Source organism: Neovison vison, chromosome 7 (genome assembly GCF_020171115.1).
Source record: "Neovison vison isolate M4711 chromosome 7, ASM_NN_V1, whole genome shotgun sequence".
In the NCBI taxonomy this organism is placed as follows: Eukaryota; Metazoa; Chordata; class Mammalia; order Carnivora; family Mustelidae; genus Neogale; species Neogale vison.
The window spans coordinates 44,908,652-44,930,792 of record NC_058097.1 but is presented as its reverse complement, the minus strand read 5'-3'; the positions used below and the strand labels follow the sequence as shown (position 1 = coordinate 44,930,792).

The following is a 22,141-nucleotide window of genomic DNA, read 5'->3' as shown; positions in this document are numbered from 1 at the left end:
CAAGATGGCACCCTGAGTGGCTGCGTCCTGATGGGCTCTGCCGGCGTCCCCACAGCTTACTGCTAATGCACCTCCCGCCCCCGGCAAAGCTGGGCCCCTCGGCTCCCTTGGCCTGGACCCTGGAGACACTGAAGGGGGCCAGGGAGCCCTTCCACTCTTGGGGAAATGGATTAACAGGCCCACAGAAAAGGAGGCCGAGTAGTGAGGCTGGGTGGGGTCCTCCACTGGGCCAAGCCCTGAAGGAGTGTCCCCCTGGGTGGAAAGGTCTGCAGCAGAGATTTAGGGGCCCCCAAAGAAGTCTGTGCACAGGAAAGCACCAGTATCCCCTTTCTAATCCTCCCTTCAGAGGTGGGTGCGGATGGCTCATTGGGCAGAAGTCACCACCCACGAGGCAGAAGGGAGCGGTGGAGACTGTGACCAGCCTCTGCTCAGGACTACGGGACAACGTGTTGCCTTGTCCTGCTGGGGGAAACGCGAGGAGTGGAGAAGAAGGAGAGCGGGGGGTGCCACACCGGGAGCGGAAAGACCAGGTACCTTTCAGGAAGCACAGAAAGGGTCCAAGAGGAGAAGTTGAAACGGCAACAGAACAGGAACAGAAAGAGTGAGGAGGGTCTACAGAGTGGTGGGGAAGGAAAACAGAGAGGCTTGGGGATGGCTCCACACCTGCTAGCCATAGGCCCCGACACCCAGCCTCTCCTGTCCACATGCTGCCTCCGGGACAGGTGGGGAGGTGAGTGGGGGACAATCGGGACTGGCGTGCGTGTATACGTGCCCACACATGCACACGTTGGGCACCATGCCGCAGGCCACACGCCAACAGCCCCAGGCACTGTGCCTCAGAGATGAGGCTCACAAGGGCCTCGGCCGAGTGACTGCCGGAAGCAGAACGAAGGTCTCAGCTTGCAGAGGGTGGGGGGGTCAGTCCCTGACCGGACTCAGAGAGACAACGGGTACCCCGTGCTCAGATCTACCCCGAGGGGGGGAGCTGCTAGTTGGAGGGGCTGTTTCACCGCTGAATTCCTGGCACCCCCTAGGGATTGGGTTAAGTTTTAGATACTCAAAGTTGATGAATGAAGGAGCGAACAAAGGAAAGCAGCAATTGCTTAGGGAAAAAAAAAAAAACTATCAGGAGAGAACGGGCATACTTCCCGTGAGGTCTGGAGTCTGCCCTGTGCTTATAAACCAGAATGGATGCCAGAGAGCACTCTTCTGAGCGGCTGGCTTGAGTCTCTGAGGACACAGAGTAGCACGAATAAAAGCATCGCAGGGCTGTCTGCAGAAATCAACACAGGCTGGGGGAAGCCGGACCGAGAGCTGGAGAAGCCCAAGTGCAGCACGTCTCCTGGTGAATGGGCAGCTCCCAGTAGCCTGACCTTTTCTTCCTGTCTCCCAAGACGGGCCCAGCTGCCTCAGAAACCCCCAAATGCTCCGGCCTGAGCTTTTCTGCCACTATCTGCTCCCACAAATCCCTCAAGGCCTCCTAGCCCCCACCGCAGCGGAGGCCAGCGTGAAGCCGGGGAGGGCAGCTTGGGCAGGAGAGGGAGATGTGGTGGGCAGTGAAGCCGACCAGGACCTTGCGGAGCGGTGAGGCCAGTGGCAAGTGTGCGGTCAGCTAGGTTGGGTCTGAGTTCGGGAATCTTCCTCCGCTGCCAGCCCCCACCCCCACCCCACAACAGAACACCGCAAACCCAAGTTCCAGCCACACGCTGGCTGGGTGGGGAGAGGCCATGGGGCTAGGAAGACCACGGTGGACAGGGGCACACCCAGAAGGCTGCTCCGACCACCCCATCACCAGCTGAGTGCTTACGGGGCTAGGCGCCATTCTATGGGAGCTCACTTCACCCTCAGGACAATCCTGAGACAGGGATGGGTAGGATCCCCGTTTTACAGGTGGGGAAATTGTAGGCAAGGGACTCATCTCAGGTCACGCTGCTAAGAGGTGACAGCAGGGACCAGGACAGACGGACCACAGGAGGAGCTCCACAGGACCAGCAGGTGCAGCTCTGGTCCTGTGACTCTGCGAAGGGCTCCCTGCCTCTCTGAACTCTGGTGTCCTCCTGTTACAGGAAGGTAATGCCCCCCCCACCCCCCCCGCGGGACTCTCCTTGAACCTGTGCGTGCGGAGCTGCCGCAGGACTGCCCAGCATGCAGTAAACGCTCAACTAACAAAAGCCAGTTTCTCCTCCCGGGCCCTGCTTGCTCCTAACGGCTGACATAGAATCAAGTCACCAGGAGTACATGGCTCCCCAGGGCCCACAAAATATGAGGCAAGTGGAGAGGACAAAGGTGCCCGGGCCTCCAGGCAGAGTCTCCCTGCCCAGGAGCTGCCAGGTGCCTTCTCATGGAGTGGACAGCTGCCATTGGGCTCAGACACCCCTGAGGGCACTGCTGGTATTGGCGGTGCTGGGGACGGGAGTCCAGAGAGGATGTAACCTGCTCGGACCAAGCCTTTCCTGCAGCACCCGTGAGGGGAAAAAGTCGTGAAGAGGGCCGGAAAGGCCAGTGCTCCCCAGTGCGAGCACACAGCCAGGCCAGCAGGCAACTGAGCAGGGCAGGGCGCAGCACAGAAAGAAGGACAGGGCAGCCGAGTGGCCAGGAAGGAGCACACCTGCTAAATGCGGCTCTACAGGGACGCTGTCCCCATCTTTATGGGCCAGGCTCTGCTCACAGAGAATATACGTGGCCTGTCAGCACCTAAGGCCCATGGTCCCGAGAACCCCTCCTGACCGGGTGCATCCTCATGCTGGTGCAGCCTGTGAGATGGCCTGGCAAGGGCTCCAACCACAAATGGGTGGCAGGGACAAAGGGACAGCAAGGATCAGGCTCCGGCCATAGCAGTGAGGGATGCTTCCGCCCCAGCTCACCTTTTGAGCCCCCGAGAAAGCGTGGTAGAAGCAGGACACGTAAGTCATGATGGCCTTCTCATCTGGCCTCAGAGTGCCTACAATATCTGCGCAGAAAGAGAGAGAAAGAGAGAGAGAGAGGCAGGAGAGAGTGACAGCTGCAGGGAGGGCACCGGGGCCGGGCCCGAGGCTCATGCGGGAGGAAGGGCGCTCACTACAGACTGGAAGCCAAACCCCGGCTCTGGCAGCATGGGCGAGTTTTGCCGAGGTTTTGTAGAGGCCAAGGGGGAAGTCCGAATAGGTGGGTTCCTTTTCTAACCAGAGCTGGGGGACACTGGCTACTGGCTTTGGAAAGGAAGCCTTGTGCAGAGCCAGAGGGCTCAAAGGCTAACTGATCTTTCTGAAAACATCAGTGAGATCATGTCTTACGTAACCAGCTACCACCCCTAGAACAGACCGCTGAGTGGTCTCTGGGGGCCCTTTGAATTCAACTCCAGATCCCAGACTACTGTGATTCTACACATCTTGGCCCTGTTACCATCTCTAACCTCATTCTTCTCCTCTTGGCCTTTCCTTGAATAAGCCAAGCTCAAGTCTATCCCAGGACCTTTGCACCTTGCTCTACCATCTACCTGGAAGACCATTCCTGCTGATCTTCATGTTGTAGCTCCCGCCCGTCACGGCGGGTGCCTGCGCAGGTCGGCCGCAGAAGCCTACCGCCTCAGCCCCCAGCTGAAGCAGCCCCCTGCATCTGTCTCCCACATTTCCCTAACCTGCCCCACATTCTCTACTGTGCTCGATACCACATGAGACGACCTGAGCTGAGGCCACACCTGTCAACGGTCTCCCCCACTGACATGGCAGCTGCATGAGATCAGGGATCCTGTCTGACCCAGTCCCTTCTGTATGCCCCATGCCTGGAATGGAGTCTGGCTCAGACCAGAAGCGAAACAGACACTGTGAGCAAAGACTACACGGGCAGTGCTGCCTGAAGTCAGGGTGGGGGGGCGGCTTCCAGTCGGAGAGAGGCCACTGCTGTCTGCAAGAGAAACGAGGTGAGCATGGGAGGCGAGAGGCAGCAGCGGCATTGGGCAGTGGCGGCGAGGTGGGCCTGCCTGGCCCTGCCCGGTACCTTCTGCGCTCCTGAAAAGGCATGGTAGAAGCTGGACACATAGGTCATTATGGCCTTCTCGTCGGGCCGGGCCGTGTTCACGATGTCTGTAAGTGAACGACAAGGGTTAAACCGCCCAAGTAGGGGCGGGGGGGAGGGGTTGTTGCTCACTGGGATCCAAACTCTCCCAAGGCCACAGGCATCCCAGGAGAAAGACCCTCAGAATGGATTCAGTGACCCCTGCTGACTCTAGCGAGCTTGTCCACACCCTTAGCCCCTCCATCCCTTGTGGTCTCTAGAAAGGCCAAGGCTGTGGGAACTGGATTAGAATGAGGCCACTTCCTCTCTCTGAGAAAGGCCTCAAGGAGCTGCTCAACAGTCAGCCCCAGGGGCCACCAGAGGCCAGAGCCATGGGTCCTGGCTGGGGGCGGTGGGGGGTGTGCACGGCTGGGAAATGGAACAAAGCCGGAAAAGGAAAAAACAAACACTCCACTTGGATGGGCTCCGGACTCCGAGCCTGAGGCAAGCAGGGAAGGCAGCCGTCTGGGTTGTCTGCAGGAGCCAGGCCTCCCTGGCCATCTGGCCTGCCCATCCCATGAGAGGAGGACTCAGGCTGGGTACTGGCAGGACACTCATGTCCTGTTTCAAGATGCGGCCCCCAGAACCTGTCCTCTTCAAGCTACTCCTTTCCCAGCTTCCTCATCCCTCCCTGAGCCCGTCTGGTCTACTCAGGCTGCTCCCGCTCTGGCTCCCAGGCAGGACCACGGTCTTCGGTTCGACCAGCTTCCTTCAGCCTGTCTCACTGGTACGGCCAGCTACCTCAAGCTACCACAGACGTGCGCAGAACAGGGTGGGGACAGAACAGAAGGGATGTGCTTACCCTCCGCATCCAACATCTTAGGGATGTCTAGATACTTCTCAGCCACTTCAAAAGCATTGTTCAGGTTGGTGACAGGATCGTCCTGGGAAAAGAGGAAGAACTTGGTCAGGGGCAGGAGCAGAAGCACATGGGAACAAAGCTGGCCTGGAGGGGAGGCATTCTGGGAAGGGGCAGGACTAGAAAGGGTTCTTGAAGCAGTTCTCAGCCCCCCTACGCTGCGGTGGGGAATGGAGTTGGGGACACACAAGATGGAATCCATTCCCACCCAAAGAAAGGCTTCTGGAAATCTTTGTGGGGCAAACTGTCAACGTTTTCTCCACAGAAAACACAGGTGTGTTTTTTCTTACACTTTCCAGCTCTCTAGACCCCAGATTAAGACCTCTGTCCTGAAAACCTGGAAGTGGGGTCCAGACCATGCACTGGGGGGGTGATGGGGAGGGGGTAAACTGAGAGCTTCCAAGGTGCAGCCTTCCTGAAGCATCCCTTCGCACAGTCTCCCCACTGTCCATGGAATTAAAAGACCCTCCCTCATGTGCCTTAATCCATGTTCAGCTAGAGCCCCATCCAATTACCCAGGGGAACTTGGAACACACCAAGTGCAGGCTCGTGTCTGCAGCCCCTCAAGTTGGGAATACCCCCCCAATGGCTCTAGGCTGCCCCCAAATCCGGGGGTCCTTCCTCGACTCTGTGCCAGCTCTGGTGCGTTATCCATCCCCGACTCATTGGGCCTGACCCCCTTGCCACCCTCATTCAGCCCCAGCGCACGTGCACGGCCTTATGGCACATTTGCTCTGGACACATTACCCTGCCTTCTCTGCTGGGAGCTCCTAGAGGCCAGGGCCTTGGTCTTACAGGATCCCAAGCATTGCAGAGGCAAATCAGAAAGGACCCTACACAGGAAACACCTGCCGGTGGGGATGGTCTAGAACTCCTCACCCCTCTTCTCCATTAGACGGAGAGGAAATGCTTCCAGAGGCTAAAAGGTTAAGGGAGGGGAGCTAGAAGGCATGGCTGGCCAAGCCCTAAAATAACTGTGGGCAGTTGCAATGCCCATAAAGGGAAAAGGGGACAGTCCTCAAGAGAAGCAAGGGCAGCAAGAATCAGCCATAAAGCCTGGGGTCTGGTGACAGCTGGCAGAAGGCTCCCCCAGCCTGGCCATCTGAGTGCAGAATCCAGCTGTGGACACCAGCAATGGACAGGCTTGGGGGAGGTGACCCAAGATCAGGCTCAAGGTCAGACTCTGTGTATTTCCGGCCACTGAGGGGAACAGCAAGAGGCAAACCTTTCTCAGCTTGTCATACTCGATCAGCTCTGGTCTGTGCCGGTGGATCAGTGCGTTGAAGGCAAGACCGTCCTTCCAGCTGGGGATGGAAAGGGAAAGGTTGAAAGGGGGGCCCTCTCACCATCATGCGAGCGCTGACAGCCTAGACACCCACAGGAAGAATTAATTCATGATTACTAGACAGTGTGTGTGTGCCGGGCACTGGATGGAGAGAGTAGGGCAGAACAGCTGCAGGCGGGTGACCAGTGGTGAAATCCTAGCTCTGTCAGCACGACCCTGGGCATGTCCCATTACTTCCTGCTCGCTCCGTTTCCACGTCTATAAAATGGGGTAGTGATAGCACCTGTGCTCTACAGGGTCATTGTGAGGATTAAAGAAGGGAATACATGTCAACAGACCAGCCCCTGACGGGTGACAAGTACCTTACGAGCAAGTTCTCGCCTCTGGGACAGTGTGACTGCCCTGAATGGGACAGCCTGCTACAGAGGGAGATGGCCCACTGCAGGACTTCGCTTGGGCGGCCCTGACCCGTGGGGGAGAACCAGGAAAAGGGTGCAAGTGCGAGGACGGATCTCCGTCTCTGGGGGAGGGGGACAGTGAGGGAAGGAGACGGGCTGGGACGCTGTGGCCGGGCGCTCACCTGATGTGGAAGTTCTGCACGTTGACGTTCTTATAAGGGGCCGTCTTCCGCTGGCACCACAGAAGCAGCCCTTCCTTGGCAGAGGTCTCTGAGAAACACACGAGGACAGTGAGCACCGGCTCCAAACCCGACCTTTAGGACCCAGTCCCAGGGAATGGTACTTGGGACTCGAGCACAGAGGTCAGATGGACAGTAGCACAGCTGGGGACGAGAGCTGCTCCTGCTCCAGACTCCGCAGGCCTCTGCTGGTCCCAGACATTGGTCTGCAGAGCCAGCCCTGATTCGTCACCTGCCCAGAGTCCTCCCAGGAAGTGGCAGCGACAGGGCTGCCTGACACCGGGCCACGTTTCTGACCACAAGGCCTGTGCCTTTATCTGCCAACACAGTGCCCAATGAACCCCAGCTGCTGGTCTCGCCCTCTCCTGAACGCAAAGACTCAGCAGGGGGTTAGGAGCACTGGGGTCTCCCAGATGCAGGGGCGGCTTCAGGGAAATGGAGTGGGGGAGCCCAGGTCATCGGTTCCCCAGGGAGAGACTGGGGGTTCTGGGGGCAGAGGACACATCCATCCCAGTCACCGCTGTGGCCTACTGCACACATCCCCTCCAAGGGCTGGCTGGGATGCCTTTTCTCATGCTGTGGCACACACAGGCATTGGGAGGGGAAGTGCTGCAGCTCCTTCCTGGCCAGCCCGGCCCAGCCCCAGGGTCTTGGGAGGCAAAGGTCAGAGGATAGGGGTGTCAAGCAGACACATGCAGGGTTCTGATGCACAAGAAAACGCGCCAGGCCTGACTCCGTCACTAGTTTACTTTGTGACTCAGACTCCTTGACTATAAAATGGGGTCAATTGTGCCCATTTGATGAGGATCCGGTGAGGGTCCACTGAAACGGAGACCACAAGAGCCAAAGGGTTCTGGGTAGAGAGCAGAGCTGGGCAGCTGCTGGAACCCCCCTCACCTGCAGCTGGGCCAGCATCTCACTAACCACTCTTGCACAGGGCCAGGCCCTGGGAGGGATGCTGGGAAACAGGGCAGAACCTCAAGCAGGAAGATCGAACCCCAACATTGTAATCTAACTCTCCCCAAGCTGGGAGGAAGCAGGGAGGGGAGGAAAGGCACGCTCTGCCAGTGTGCAGGCTCTCACCTTCCACAGAGATGTCCTGGATGGCGAACCTGAGGATGATGGTCCAGATCATTCCCAGGGTCATCTTTGCATTGCCGTCCACAATCTCTGCATGTGGGAAAGGGGGCCGAGAGTGAGAAGTTGTTAAAAGTGGAGGGGACTCCTCCCGGCTTTGTGCAGAGATGAGCTCTGATTGTCCCACAGGAGCCACCCAGGCCTGTCTGCCACCCACACTGGGAGATGTGGCCTGAACACCAGGACACACTGTCCCAAAAGCCTTCTTCCATTGCCTGGCACTTGCGGGCCTCTTCCTGCCTGGCCAGCTCCAGCCTGCTCCTCGATGAGGCTTATCCCAGGCCCGGGGCCGGCATTCCCAACCATCTACCTGCACCTCCCTCCCGCCTTTGTGGCCACGTCCCTGCTGGTGGGTGTACGCTGCACTCCTGTCTGCTGACCATCTGTTATGTCCTTCTACCTGTCCGGGCCATTGTGGTCCCCCGAGCTGGACACACCGTTGCCTCCGTGCCCCCTACGACCCAACCCCCACAGCAGCCAGGGCACTTGCCTGAAGAGCTACATTAGATTGCGCCGCTCGCCTGCTCACAGCCCCACCACACCTAAGCGAAGCCCGCGCCCCCCAGTCCTCCTCACCAGCCCTGCAGGACCTGCCCACCCCAGCACACTCTGGCTGGGTCCTTCTGGCAAGCCAGGTTCGTCCTTGCTGGAAGGACCTCACACCTTCTGTCTGCCCATGAAGTATGCCCCTTGACCCTTCCCTCAGACAGCCATCGTTCCCATCCTATAAGCCTCTGCTGGTACCTCCTCCCAGGTGGCTTCCCTGGGCACGGATCTGCAGGCATCAGCCTGGGGCCTCTCCCCTCGCACACTGACCACCATTTGTAACCACGTGTCTGTGGTTTATTTGCTCTCAGCCTGCCTTCGAGAGCACTGCTCTATCCGGGGACCCGGAACCTGCCCTTGTAGAAGCTACGATGCTGCAGGACGGGGACAGCGGTGATACAGGCGCAGCTGGTAAGCATGTGCTTCCTTAACTAATGGAAACCCACAACTGTCTCCAACTCCTGGGAGTGAGAGGTAAGGGCCTGCACCACATACGTCAGCTTCAGGGTCTTAGAGAGCAGTCCTCTCTTCAACACTCAGGGCGCCATGTGTCCCGGGCTGGGTCAGAGAAGTGAGGGCGACCGGCCTCACCCCTGAGTGTGCTGGCCAGATGGGCCACAGCAGCCCTCTGAATCCTCTGAACCCCACCAGCCCCCCAGGATCTCAGTGCAGCAGGTGCAGGGAGAGACCCGACCCACTGGCCCTCGAGAACAGAAAGCTCTAGGATGGGCTGGATCTGGAGAGGAGGCAGAGTGCTCATGCAGAGGAGGGGGCCCAACCTTCCCCAGGGACACACTCGAGGCGGGGGGGCAAGGTGGTGGGTCATGAGCCACCATGGAGACGCTCCCCACAGCCAAGCCTCAGGCTGAAGGCTGAGGGCAGAGCTTTTGGCTTCGGAGTTTCAGCATAAGGAAACGTGCGTGGCCGGCTGGCTGGAGGCAGGGGAAGGACAGTGTCTGTTGGGCCCTTTCCCAGGGCTAAGAAGCCCAGACCCGGAAACCAGGCTGAGTCCTCCCAGCGCAGGGCAAGGGCAGCCAACCAATCAGGAAATCTATACTGCGTTCCTCCCAAGTGCCGGGCACGCCAGGGCAGGGGGCCGGCCACAGTCTGCAGAGGAGGCCATGGCTCCCTTACCCGGCCAGCTGCACAAGGAAGCTGGTCCTGGAGGGCTTAGGGAGATCCCGTGAGGGAAGGGAGACAGCTTCTCTCGTGTCATTTGCTCCACAGCTGCTTCTCGGACCCAAAGCTGTGCACCGAGGAACCTATGTTTCCGTTGCAGCCTGGACTGCATGGCGAGCAGGGCGATGGGGACGGGGTGGATGCCAGGCTCTCAGGTACTCTGGAGCCCTCGGGGCCCCTCCTGTGGGCTGCCTTTCAGCTTTGCCCCGGGCCCAGTGGTCACAGGGACTGCGAGTGAACCAAGCTGGGCACGAACAGACAACATTTTTAGATGGAGTTTTTCTTCAAATGAAAACTGATGAGTGCCACCAGGTCTGTCCTCTCAGCCCTTCTGTGTTTACAGGCTAGCATTTGAGCAAAATACATGCAGCTGTGAGAAGCAGAAGGCTGGCATGGAGCCAGGGGTAAAGATCCATGTAAGGACAGAAAATCAAAGGGTCCAACTTATTTGGGGGGGGGGGGTTGATTTTTTTTTTTTTCAAACAAACACCAACCACCTCAACCATGGCATGTGACGCCTGGCACCCCTCCTGGAGAGGTCCCAGACGGGGGCAGAGCCTTGGAACTCAGCACACACACTCTGGCCTAGAGTCTTGGCCAAACTTTCAGAGCCCTGTCATTAAAGGCAATTAGTTTTCTTTGTTTTTCTAAAAGCTGGGACAACATGGATGTCAGGGTGTAGGAAATCCTGCTCTAATGAGCGGAACTGTGAGCGGGAGCTGATGGGGACCTTCTGGGCTCCATCAGGCCTCGCCTTGTCTCCAAAAGGGCCGGTGAGTTCAAGACGAGCTAGCTGCGGGAGGGACAGCATGTCGTTAGTGACCTCTGGACTTGCACCCCAGCCCAGAGCCCCGACACTGGGCCTCAAATGTCCTCCTCTTCTCTGCATTCCCTCCTATCCACAGATACCAGGCAGGGCCAAAGGACAAAGGTGCTCCAGAGGCACAGACAGATGCCAGGTCACATGTCTGTTGGTGTCTCTCAGGCCCAGCACAAGGAAGGTGAGTGAGGGTATCCAGAGTCCAAGTCAAAGCCACTCCTCCCCTGCAGAAGGGGCCTGCCCGACATGCCCGAGGACGCCAGATTCCTGAGTCCCGGATGGATTGTTCTGCAGGTGAAGGGGGTGGGGGAAGTCGTGGGCTCAGTGATCCCACTGAGAGGGCGGGCACTGTGGTCACTGCTGGATATATTACTGGGGCTTTACACACCCCAAGTGCTCTGTCACCCACCCAAGTCTGTTCAGAACAGAGAGCTCCGGCCTCAGAGCCTACGGGCCAAGAGCCGACCTGCCCCCATCCAAGCTCACCTTCTGCCCCGATGGAGACCAGCTTGACCCCTTTGCTGGCGATGAAGTCCAGGGCTTTGTTCACATTGTTGATTTTGTGCACTCTCATCTTGCCCCGCTCTGGCTTAGGTAACCGCTCTCCTGAGAGCCACACACCGAGAGAGGAGAGAGAAAGGGAAGCTCTTTAGTGACCCCACTACTCTCCAGAGCCCGCCCCATCCCAGGCCAGCGCCCGGACATGCTGCCATCACTCAGGCCTCATGATCCTCCTAGCAGGCATGGGACAGCCGGGGTAGTCTGTGTCCCCAGGACCTGCGAAAGCACACCTGTTCCAAGTCTGGGTTGTCCTGTGGTGGAAAGGGAACTCACCTGAAATGACCTCCAGAAGGAGCATGAGCTTGAGCCCGTCTCGAAAGTCCTCGTCGATGTTCTCGATCTGCGTGCCGGCCTTCCGCAAGTGGGAGTTGCACCAGGCTGTGAACGTCTGGGGAGCCAAGACAGAGAGGCATAGAGGGTCTGTGAGGGTGTTGGGGCTTTCTAGCAGAAGGACTAGGCCACAGCCCTGACATGGGACCACAGTGGCCACCATATGAAGACCACAATGCGGGCTTCATATGCACTATTTCTGTGTCTTTAAGTGACCTGGACAAGTTGATCTGGGGAAAGTGAGGCTCGAGGTAGTTAACAGACCTGCTGTGTTATCAGCCAGGGAGTAAGTGGCAGATTCTCTGAGCCCCATGCAAGCCTCATTTGTTTCCCTGCAAGCCAGACACCCTCTGTTCCCTAGGGAACATTCCACTTCTCACCTTCCAAACTTTAAGGGGGCTTAACGAAGCTGGAAGTCAAGAGGGAGGCAGGCAGCCACTGCCCACCTGGGTTAGGCAGCTGTCTCTTAAGAAGTTTCTGTGAAACACAGCATGCAGATGCTGAAGGTGACAGGACGCTTTCAGACAGAGAGGATCACAAACAAGAAACCCAAATCCCCAACACAGAAGATCTCCCACAGGGCCCCCATCACTCAGCCCGCCGCCAGTTAGCCATGTCACCAGACATCAGCCCCCAGAAAGCACGTCACAGCATTTAAAGATGGACATGTCCAGACACCTTCTGGGGCAACTGAGCCTCCCACAACAGGGTCTGGGAACAATGCCACACTTCTGTTTCTCACGGAGCCCCCGTGCCCCGCCCTGCCCCCTCCATCTGCACAGGCCAGGGTAGAGGTGGGCAGAGGGCCAGGAGCGCACAGAGCACACTCCAGGCCCAGGCCCAGGCAGAGGCCATGTTGGGGGCCAGGGGCTTCCAGGGAACCTCTGGCGGAGCACCATGTGTTTTGACAACTGTCACCACTCCTGCTCATTCAGAGACTCCACACAAGGCCCCTCCCAGACAAAGAAGCCATCTAATTAACACGCTGCACCACAGTGAGGATGGGCACGCAGTTTCCTTCCAAACCCACAATAAAACGGTAGGTGGCTGTGGGTGGGCCAGGGCCCCGGAGCCCACCCTGTGTGCAGTTGTCCCTTCAGCTAAGGGTGCCTGGGCCTTGCTTCTCTCTCTCCTGAGCAGGCAGATCCCCCCAAATCAGCCTGATGTGCAGCTCCTTGGGGACACCCACAGCGACTTGCTTGGCCCAACCTGATTCTGACTCGGATGGTGCCCTCCTCTGTGCAGACCTCATCACGGCACCTCTCTCTCTGGGCTCTCACTCCAGTGCTGTCCTCTGCCTTCCTACATACTCAAGCTCCGGCCACCAAGCAGGAGCTGAGAACGCAGGAATGTGCCTTCCCACCCCATTTCCCGCCCTCCCCATGCAAATCTCAATTCAGATAAATGAGGGCTAGGCTGCTGCTGCTGCTTCCGCTGCCCAAGTGGACACACCATCCGACCTCCGTAACGCGTGCCTCCCCATCTGTAACATGGCAATGAGGATGGCACGCAAATAATGGTATGAGGGTCTGCAGTAGTGATGCCCAGAGAGCACATGGCAGGTGCTCAATAAACAGCAGGTCCTTGGTCATCAAGGGGCGTCCCCACATCTCCTTTCCTGAAATCCAGCCATCTCTTCCACTGAGTGCCTCCTTCGTCCCCATCTGTCCTGGCCGCCACACAGTCCTCGGCAGCTCTCAGCTATGTTCTCCAGTCATTCTGGGTCCTACTGGATGTTGCCGGCATGTGTGCGAGCTCCGAGGGGGGGGCAGGAGGGACGTCTCACATCCCATGTGCCATTATAATGCCTAAGCCACGCACGGCCAGGGTGGTGGCAGCAGGCTAGGCTGAAGCAGGAAGAGACCGGGAACGCCTGTCTTCTGCTTGTGCATGTTCCAAAAGATGCTGGTGAGTGGCAAAGCGACCAATCTCGTCCCGAGGCTAAGGACCTAAGAGGGTGATTCCCAGAGGCTGACCCCCCTCCAAGGCTGTGGTGCTCCAGGGCCAACATCTAGGCCCCTCGTCTGCAGGCAGGGCCAGGAAGGCATCTAAACAGCAGCCATCATCAACCTGGTCTGCCTGGGTTACACCCATGCACTCTCAAAGGGCACAGGTCTGGGTTCGAATGCCAGCTCCCTAACCTACTTACACCTGTTTCCTTCCCTGTTGGAAGGACTTATCAGAACCTACCTCATGCAGCTGCTGTGGGATTAAGTGAGGGAGATGCTTTAAAGCCCCCAATACAGTGCCTCGAATAAGGTGAACTGGCTGCTTCCCTCTCTGCATAGGCCCTCCTCCCTGGAGGCTGTGGGCAAATCTCGCCTCTCAGGTTCAGGCTATTCATCCTCATGAGGTCACTGCACGAACCGCCCTCCAAACGGGCCCCGAAGCCTGTGCCCAGCTCCTCTGGGGAAGCACACAAGAGCTCTGGGGCTTGGGGCTGGCACAGACCTGGGCCAAAATCTTGCCTCTGCCAGTGAGGCAAGCTGCCAGCAGGCAAACCCTGGGCGGGCAGTGAGCCTCAGATTCTTCCATGGTGAAACAGGTACAGTGACCTCGCCTCTTAAATGAAGATTAAACAAAATAATTCAAGTAAATCACTTAGGACCGGGCCTGGCACAGATGAAGTAAGCACTCAGTGTTACACATATGTCAAAGAAAGATCTATCTTCAAATAAATGGTAACTAGGCACCGTGCGCTTCTGTCTCCCTAGCTGCAAGCAGGCACAGTCCTAAGCAGAACAGAGCAGATGCCGGGAGAATCTGTGCTTGCCCGTCCAGGTGGCGAGAAGGAAGGACTTGTTCCCCCACGTGCCGCAGACAGAATAGAACTCCCGCCTGCAGGCCTCCTGCCCTCCCTCTCCATGCCCTGCTTGGCTCTGTTTCCTCCTAGAAGACAAGGGACATGTACTGATACCAGAGAGGCTCATGGACGGAGACAACAGGACCTCAGAAGGCCATCGGAGGGAACAAGTCCACCCCAGACGGCCACCTCCTCACGCACTGACCGGTGAGTAGGAGCTGGAATTCAGATGGGACATTAAAAATTCAGGTTTTTTTCCTAGCGGTTATGAGAATAACTCTCTTACTTATACACTTCCTCTCCCTACCCAGTTTAGACTAAGATGTGTGGGGTAGATAGTGTTGGGGGGGCGGTTTCAATATATAGAGGCCTTGGACGCCCACCACACCGCCCTCTGCAATGCACAGTTCTTAGAGCAGGGGCCTTAGGGCCCAACTGCTGACAGGTCCGAACGCCCTGCGATGCTCCAGGCCCATGGGGCTGGAACACGCCCGTTCTCTCGACAAGCATTTGCTGGGAGTCAACCCCGGGCCAGGTCCTGGGCCGAATACCCAGGTGTGAGCAACCACGGACATAGCCTGCAAACTCACGGGGCGCCTGGTCCTAACAGAAAGAGGGTCTCATGAATCAAGCAGCGACTCAACTACAGAAGCAACACCAGCAGGGTAAGTGGTGAGAGTTACAACGGGAGCGGACACTTCCAACGAGCTCACCATGTACTGGGCACCGTGTCATGTACTAACTTCTCTCATCTTCACAACTACCTGTGGGATAGTTGCCACCATTGCCCCATTTTACAGATGAGGAAATCGAGGGTCTGGGAGGTATCACGACTTGACCACCGACAGTCATGTACCTAGAAAGTTACTGAGCTGGGCCAGGTGCTCTGAGCTTCAGAGGCCCCACTCTGAGGTGTCAGGCCTGTGCCCTCTCTCCGCTGCCCCCAGAAAGGGAGCTAAAGAGTGTTCAACATCCTAGCTCCTGATCTAGTGGTAGGAAGAGACACAGGGAAGTGTCCATAAGGAGGGGATTCTAGACTCTGATACACCTAAGAGCTAAGACAAAAATAAGGAAGGAATCTTTTCCAGATAATATGAACAGCATGTGCAAAGGCCCTCTGGCAGGTATAAGGGCAAAGAAGGGAGTGAGGCAGAGCATGCTGGGCCAGGAGGCCAGCAGGGGCTACTCACAGGGCCTGGGGAAGGTCACACTGGTGCCGGCTGTGTGAGGGCAGAGATGAAGGGGGCAAGGGTCGATGCGTGAGGACCAAGAAGAAGAGAGTAAAGAGCCTCTGAGAGAGACTTACAGGAGGAAGGCGGAGGAGTCATGGAGGCGGATGGAGATACCAACTGTCATGACTGAGAAAGGTAAGCTCAAGGCTTCCATTTTGTTGGGGAGTGGGGGTGTCCAGAGCTACCGGCAGGCACTCTGTGGGAGGAAGAAAACGCAAAAGGCAACGAGCTCAGCTGGGTTTTACTATTAAGGCCATTTTCAGGGTAAGCACGGACTCTGAACAGCGTCCATGACCCCGTCCACTCAATGCCTTCTCCTGGTTAACAAATCCCACCTTGGAACCCCTACTGGGCTCTGGGCAGGGGAGAAGGGAAGCAGACAGTTTACATTCTGGTGGAGGGGGGTGGGCACAAATTATGAAAGAACTGCTAATTACTAGTTCTCACTATTTCTATGGAGTTAACTCTTTAAAACCTCCAACTTCATGGTCATGTAAATTATCATCTCCAGTTTACAGATAAGGAAACTGAGGCAGGCAGAGGCGCAGTGACCTGCCCGAGGTCACAGAGCTTGTCCACACAAACTCAGGGCAGACCCTCACCCACAAAGCCTGAGTGGGATGCTTGGTACCAGCCTGGCAAAGCAAGGCCAACAGAAAGGGGTCAAGAAAGCGCCCTGCCCCAGCCCCGCCCCTGAGCTGGAGGGGAACTCAGAGAGTGAGGCAGGCAGAGCTATGTCTCCACAAGCTTGCCTGCTTCCCAAAGGGCCGCCTGGACCCAGCACAAGGCAGGTGAAACAACGCTGGGGATGGCCCTGTTGCTCCCCACCTGTCCTTTCCATTCTGAGAAGGGAGCCTGCGCCCAGCCCCTGACCTATCTAGGGAGGAAGGAAGGATGTGGACTTGTCTGTCTTTGAGAGCACATGTGAAAAAAACCACAGAGAAGAGGCTTAGACCTTGCCTCTGCACACTGGCAGCCTGTTCAAGATTCTTCTCGGGTTGTTAAAATAGCACAGGGTGCAAGTGGGGGAGAGGAAGGGTGGAAGGAGAGAGAAAGCCGGGCCTGTTGGTTCCTCTGGGATCCAGTCACCACTCCCAGGGCTGTGGTGCACCAGGGAAGGCAGGCGGGCTTCAGAGGGGCCCCTGGGCTGTTTCTGCTTTGTCACTCCGTGTGTGGGGGCAGGGGGAGAGAGGAGGGCTAGCATGCAGGCCATAAAGTCCTTCCTGTGTCACAAAGACCCCTCCCAGTGGCCAGGATGTGGGGCGGCTGGGTGAATGAATGATGGATATTGTTCTTGAGATGACCTAAGCAGCCAGGAATGTGGCAGTGGGGGGGGTGGGGGGTGCTTTAATGAGCCATTCATTGATGACTCCCTCCCCCAACCCAAAGAGGTAAACCCTCTCTACTCTGGGGTAGTCAGTGAATAAGAACCAAACGTGAAAACACAGGGCAACCAAGTGGTGTTCCAGTGGGCACAGTGATGGTGAGTGCAAGAAAGGGTCCTGGTAGGATGCTGCCGCCCCAGCTGGAAAAACTTTCCTTCCCTCTTTTTCTCAATGACTTCCTGTTACAAAACATGGCCATGGCACTGAAGGGGGTGGTGTGGAGGGAAATGTCAGTTGGAAGCTGGAATTCCACTAAACCCAAAATAAAGAGAAGCCTCTTGCAAAGTCAGTCCGGGCCTAGAAACAGGCTCAGCAAGTCCCTTGGCTGGGGCAAGCACGATGGCTTGATTATGGGCCCTGGATAGGAGGTCTGCCGGACCAGCGTGGAAAGCTGCGTGTTCCTACTCACAGCAGCTCACGTAGATTCCACGGACTCCACGCCTCACAGAATTTTAGGGCTAACTCGGCTGCCTCATGCTGCACCCACTGCCTCCCGACCCCATTAGTAGGACATCGCAGGCCAAGAGCCTGACCCCCAAGGACCAGATGCATCTTTTCCCCAGGCCCAGGCCTGACCCGAGTGGGTCACACCAAACTCCCCCAGGGTACACGGAGGCAAGACAGGGCTTCCCGTGGTGCTGGGAGTTTTCAAACCTCGTCTCTGCAATACCGTGTTGGGTCTGCTGCTCCGCTGGGGCACCGGCTGCCTTGAGGGAGAGGGCGCCGTCCCACCTCCTGAACTCCCACCTTGCCTGCTGTGGCCTCTGATGCTGCCCATGGTTCCTGCTTCCACGGGTCCTCGGGAAGGGTGTCTGGGGCTTGGACACAAGGGAGGGACAGCTATTTATCCCAAGGACAGGCATCCACCGTTCTTATCGCCCATCTGCCTGGCTACTGCCACGTTCCAGATGAGCCCTGGCCCCAATGGGGCATCTTTTCAGGTCCTGAAAGCAGAAACTGCTCCCCTGACCCCCGGGGTTCCATCACCAACTATAAAGGCCCTTTGAGGCCCCGCCGGCTCAGCCTACTGGAATCTGGTCGCCAGTGGCCCAGGCGAAAGGGCGATCACCCCAACCACAGCCTTAGGGACCATCCAGGGAGTCTGTGAGCCTCTGGAACAGTTCTGGGATTGTACGTGTGAGCAGTGTTCTGAAGACCCACTGCCTTTAGCAGAGCGGAAGGGGAGAGAAACTAGGGAGCGGGCTGAGAACAGAGAACGAATTGGCTGCCAGGTCACGGATGCAGCCCCACCAGCACGGGAAATCGAGGCGGGCGGTTCGCAGCATGGGGGACACAATGAGCTGCCCGCCCAGAACCCAACTGCACAGCCAGCCGAGGGCAGAGTGGGCCTGCTGCATGTCCTGCCCCATGACGACATAACCTAATTTGAAAGCAATTACAGGGAAATATGGAATGCTTCTTATGTCCTGGCCTGACGTTGCCTTATTCGGAGTTTTCTCAGCCTACATGAAAAAGCTCTGACTTTCCAGCCAGAGGAGAGGTATAAATACTGGAGAACAGAGCTGTGAGCATTCCAAAGGTCCTGCGTGTCCACGCTGAGACCAGCTCTCCCCCATGCCCCCTCCCCGGGAGCCACCGCTCCCGCCTTGGCCAGTCCCCCGCCCCAACCCTGGGAAGCACATTCGTTGCTGCAAGACACTGACTTTGCAGTATCGTCCCCACCTCATGAGCGCTGGTCTCTAACTTTCCTGTCACTCCTCACAGGGCTGGCTATCATCATTCAGGACTTCCCTCAGATGACATCACCCCAGGTCTTCTCTGACCTTGACATCTGCACCTTGCAGTCACTTTACTGTTATGTCGTTTTTGTTGTATTTGTTACTCTCAGAAGTGATGTCGCCCATCCATAACCAGACCGCCTCCCGAGTATACTGTCGTCTCCACGAGTCTGGTCTGCTGCAGGACTACACGGCCTTGCACAGCTGGAGCTCAGTAAAGCTGGGGGCTTCTCATGACCGGTCGCTTATGACTTCATGGTATCTGATCTCATTTTATACTGGTGAGAGTCCCGAGTTAGGGATAAAACCGCTTACTTTCAACAGTTCACAGAAATAAATCCCAGAGCTGTAGACACTCCTAAAGCCAGCCAGGGAAGACACTGCTCTTGGCTTGCTGCTCTGATGGAAGGGGACAGGAGCCCTCGGGAGCTCCCCTGGTGCGCTCAGGCCATCAGGGCTCCTGGGCTCCCGTGTGCAAGGGTGGGGCCTGGATGGTGGGCTGGGGGGCAGTGGACGGAGAGGACAAAGTGACACAGTGGGGAGCAGGGGCTCTCGAATCTCAAGCCTGGCTTCAAATGCTCACCTCGCCACTTACTGTGTGTGTGTGACCTGAGAAAACAAGTGTCACCTCTCCCAGCTTCCGCTTCCTCCTTTGTAAAATGAGGATAACAGGCATGGTGTGAGTGATCAACAGGGCGATGCCCACACAGCCTGTGGAGAGTGAGCGATCTGGGCTGTTCTATTCATTACTACAGCATCAGCACCGCAGCTGGGGAAGCCAGACACCCCACCCAGGATCCACCACACTGCTGGCCATACTCCGGGGGCTGACCCAATGCGATCTCCCCCAAACTCCACTTGCCTTTACCTCACCACCAAATGAGTAAAGGAACGTTACAGACCAGACCCGCTTCTTCTGCCAGAGACCCTTTAAGCCCAGAGGTCCTGGACCCTGCCTGTACATTAGAATTACCCTTGAGCTCTTCTGGTTTTTCCTTTCAATTTTTAAGACAATAAATACTGTTTTATGCCACTAAGCTTTGAGGCAACTTGCTACCCAGCAGTAGAGGCCCTAATGCAACACGGAGGCAGAGATGCTGGATCGCGGGCGGGCATGTGTTTTTTGAATCAGGTGCAGGTTGGAGAATCCATTCTTTTTTTTGTTGTTGTTATAATTCACATACCATAGAACTCACCCTTTTAAAGCATAAAAATTGGTGAGTTTTAGTTTATTCATGAGGCTGTACAGTTATCACTGCTATCTAACCCCAGAACACTTTCATCCTGATGAGCACCCTCCCCACCCCCCGCTCCTGGCAACCACTAGTCTACAGTCCCTGTGCATTTGCCTTTCCTGGGACATTTCCCATAATGGAATCACACAGTATGTGGCTTCGGTCTGGCTTCTTTCACTCAGGGTGTGCTCAAGGTTCGCCTGCATGGTGGCAGGTGCGCTACGTTACTTCCCGAGTACTCTTACAGCACATGCATGTAGCATGTTTTGTTTATTCATTCCTTTGCAAGCCGATGGAAGTCTGGCGCATTCCCACCTGTGCTATGGTGAATGAGGCTGCTACGGACATTCACGTGCAAGTTTTTGCGTGGATGTGTTTTTCCAGTTCCCCTAGAGGTTTAAGTGCTGGTGCATACAGCAACTCTCTGTTCAATCATCAGAGGAACTACCAGACCGTCTTCCAAAGAGGCTTCGCCACTTTACATTCCCATCAGCCACACAGGAGGGCTCCGACTTCTCCACGTCCTGGCCAACACTCACTATCGGACTTTTCTGATTACAGTCATCCTGGTGGTTGAGAGGCACGGTGTCTCACTGTGGTTTTGACCTGCATTTCCCTCATGACTGATGATACTGGGCATCTTTTTGTGCACTTATTGACTATTTGTAGTAACCTCTTCAGAAAATGTTTCTAGTCCTTCGCCCATTTTTTAAATGGTTGTCTTTTCACTGTTGGTGCTATAGGAATTCTTTATATAGTCTGGACACTAGACCCTTATCAGATACATGATTTGCAAATATTCTCTCCCATTCTCAGGGCTGTCTTTTCACTTTCACTTTCTGAACTATTCTTTGACGCAAAAAAAAAAAACTTTTTAATTTTCATAAGTCTAAGATAACTATTTTTCTTTGGTTGAGTGTGTTTTGGTGTCCTAATAAACCACTGCCTAATCCAAAGTCATGAAGCCTTACACCAATGTTTTCTTACAAGTTTTACAGTCTTAGTTCTTACATTTAGGTCTTAGATCCAGTTGGGAGTTATTTCCTATATGGTGTGAGGGAGGGGTGCAATTCCATTATTTGCATGTGCATATCCAATCATCTCAGCACCATTTAGTGGAATGACATCTCTTTCCACGTTGAGTAGGTCTTTTACCCTTGCTGGAAATCAAGTCACAATAAATATATGGGACCTGGGAGTTTCATAAAAATGCCTGAACCTCACCCTGGGTCAGATGTATCAGTCCCTATAGATGGGTCCTAAATAGTGAAACTAAGGAAGCTTACCAAGTAAGTTTAACATGTTGCCAGGTTGAGAACCACCACACTAACTCCTTTACTCTACAAGTGAGGAAACTGAGGCCCACGGAGAACTACAGAACCCCCCCCGCATCTGTCAGACTGAACATGACCCTGGGGCTAAAAGAAACCCCCCAGAGAAGTGGGGTAGGCAGCCCAGGGTAGGGAGGTCCCCCAATCTGAGCTTGTCTGTTCTTAAATGGACCTTTTCCGGAGTTATCCCCCACACACGGAAAACCTACCAACCAACCAACCAACCCAAAGCTACTGAGATTACACATAAAAAAATGGGTCCTCCCCAAGGGGGAAGAGGCTGCCCTCCTCACACAGAATGCACAGGGAGATAAGGGTCTGAACTAAAGGCAGGTGGGGCCCACAGGGTAGAGGTAGAAGGCAGCACTCAGCTCTCAAAAGAAAGCTTTTCAGCAGGAAAAGGAGATGGGTGAGGCCTACCTGGAATGGCTACCTTTAAAAGAAAAAACTTCCACTCCCAAAAGGCTGTTTTTAAATTAGGGCAGCAGCAGAGACTGGGGACATGCCCTCCGCCTCCTCTGGCCCAATCTGGCATTTTGCTGTGAAACGATCAGGCACAGAGGCCCTTCACCTGGAGAGCAGGGAGTCTGAGCTACAAAAACCCCATTTATTTTCAATGGCTTACAGCTCAGCTCAGGTTTCGGAGTAGGAAGGGAGATTAAAGATTGTCTGGTTTAAACTTTGATCTTTCAAAAAGATAGCCAAGTGAGCCAATTCTGGCCCTGAGACTATGTGGCTTGGAATCCTAACAGGTGCCTAAGAAAACCAGCCTGTCGATTTTACATTTCAGCATGAACAAATCTGCCCATGGACTTGCTTTCTAAATAACAGGCAGTTGGTATTTGGGGAGACAGAGTCAGAGAGGGAACTGAGAAGACTCCAGTCTACTGCTGCTCTCAGCCAGCAAGGCCCATCCCAGAAACACACCAGCAGAAAGGAGAAGGGAAAAGGCAGGGGTATCTGGAGGCAGGGCAAACACCACCATTTTGCTGTCTGTTCACCGACTAGCAGATAACCTGCTTCCCGCTGG

At 56.0% G+C, this 22,141-nt stretch overlaps 1 protein-coding gene across 6 annotated transcripts in view; it reads right to left on the bottom strand.

The window, feature by feature from the left end:
* Positions 1-22,141, bottom strand: part of ACTN4 (actinin alpha 4) — a 68,802-nt gene that overhangs the window by 14,683 nt on the left and 31,978 nt on the right. For 4 of the 6 annotated variants that reach the window (XM_044256560.1, XM_044256557.1, XM_044256555.1 and 1 more), the window contains exons 2-8: positions 11,330-11,444; positions 10,982-11,101; positions 7,897-7,983; positions 6,757-6,844; positions 6,117-6,195; positions 4,835-4,916; positions 3,976-4,061 (exon numbers count right to left, since the gene is read on the bottom strand). In XM_044256560.1, the coding sequence (XP_044112495.1) occupies positions 3,976-4,061; positions 4,835-4,916; positions 6,117-6,195; positions 6,757-6,844; positions 7,897-7,983; positions 10,982-11,101; positions 11,330-11,444 (657 nt within the window). Of the gene's footprint in view, positions 1-2,864; positions 2,951-3,975; positions 4,062-4,834; positions 4,917-6,116; positions 6,196-6,756; positions 6,845-7,896; positions 7,984-10,981; positions 11,102-11,329; positions 11,445-22,141 lie in introns of all 6 variants that reach the window. The other 2 variants (XM_044256556.1, XM_044256558.1) reach the window with 1 other exon arrangement.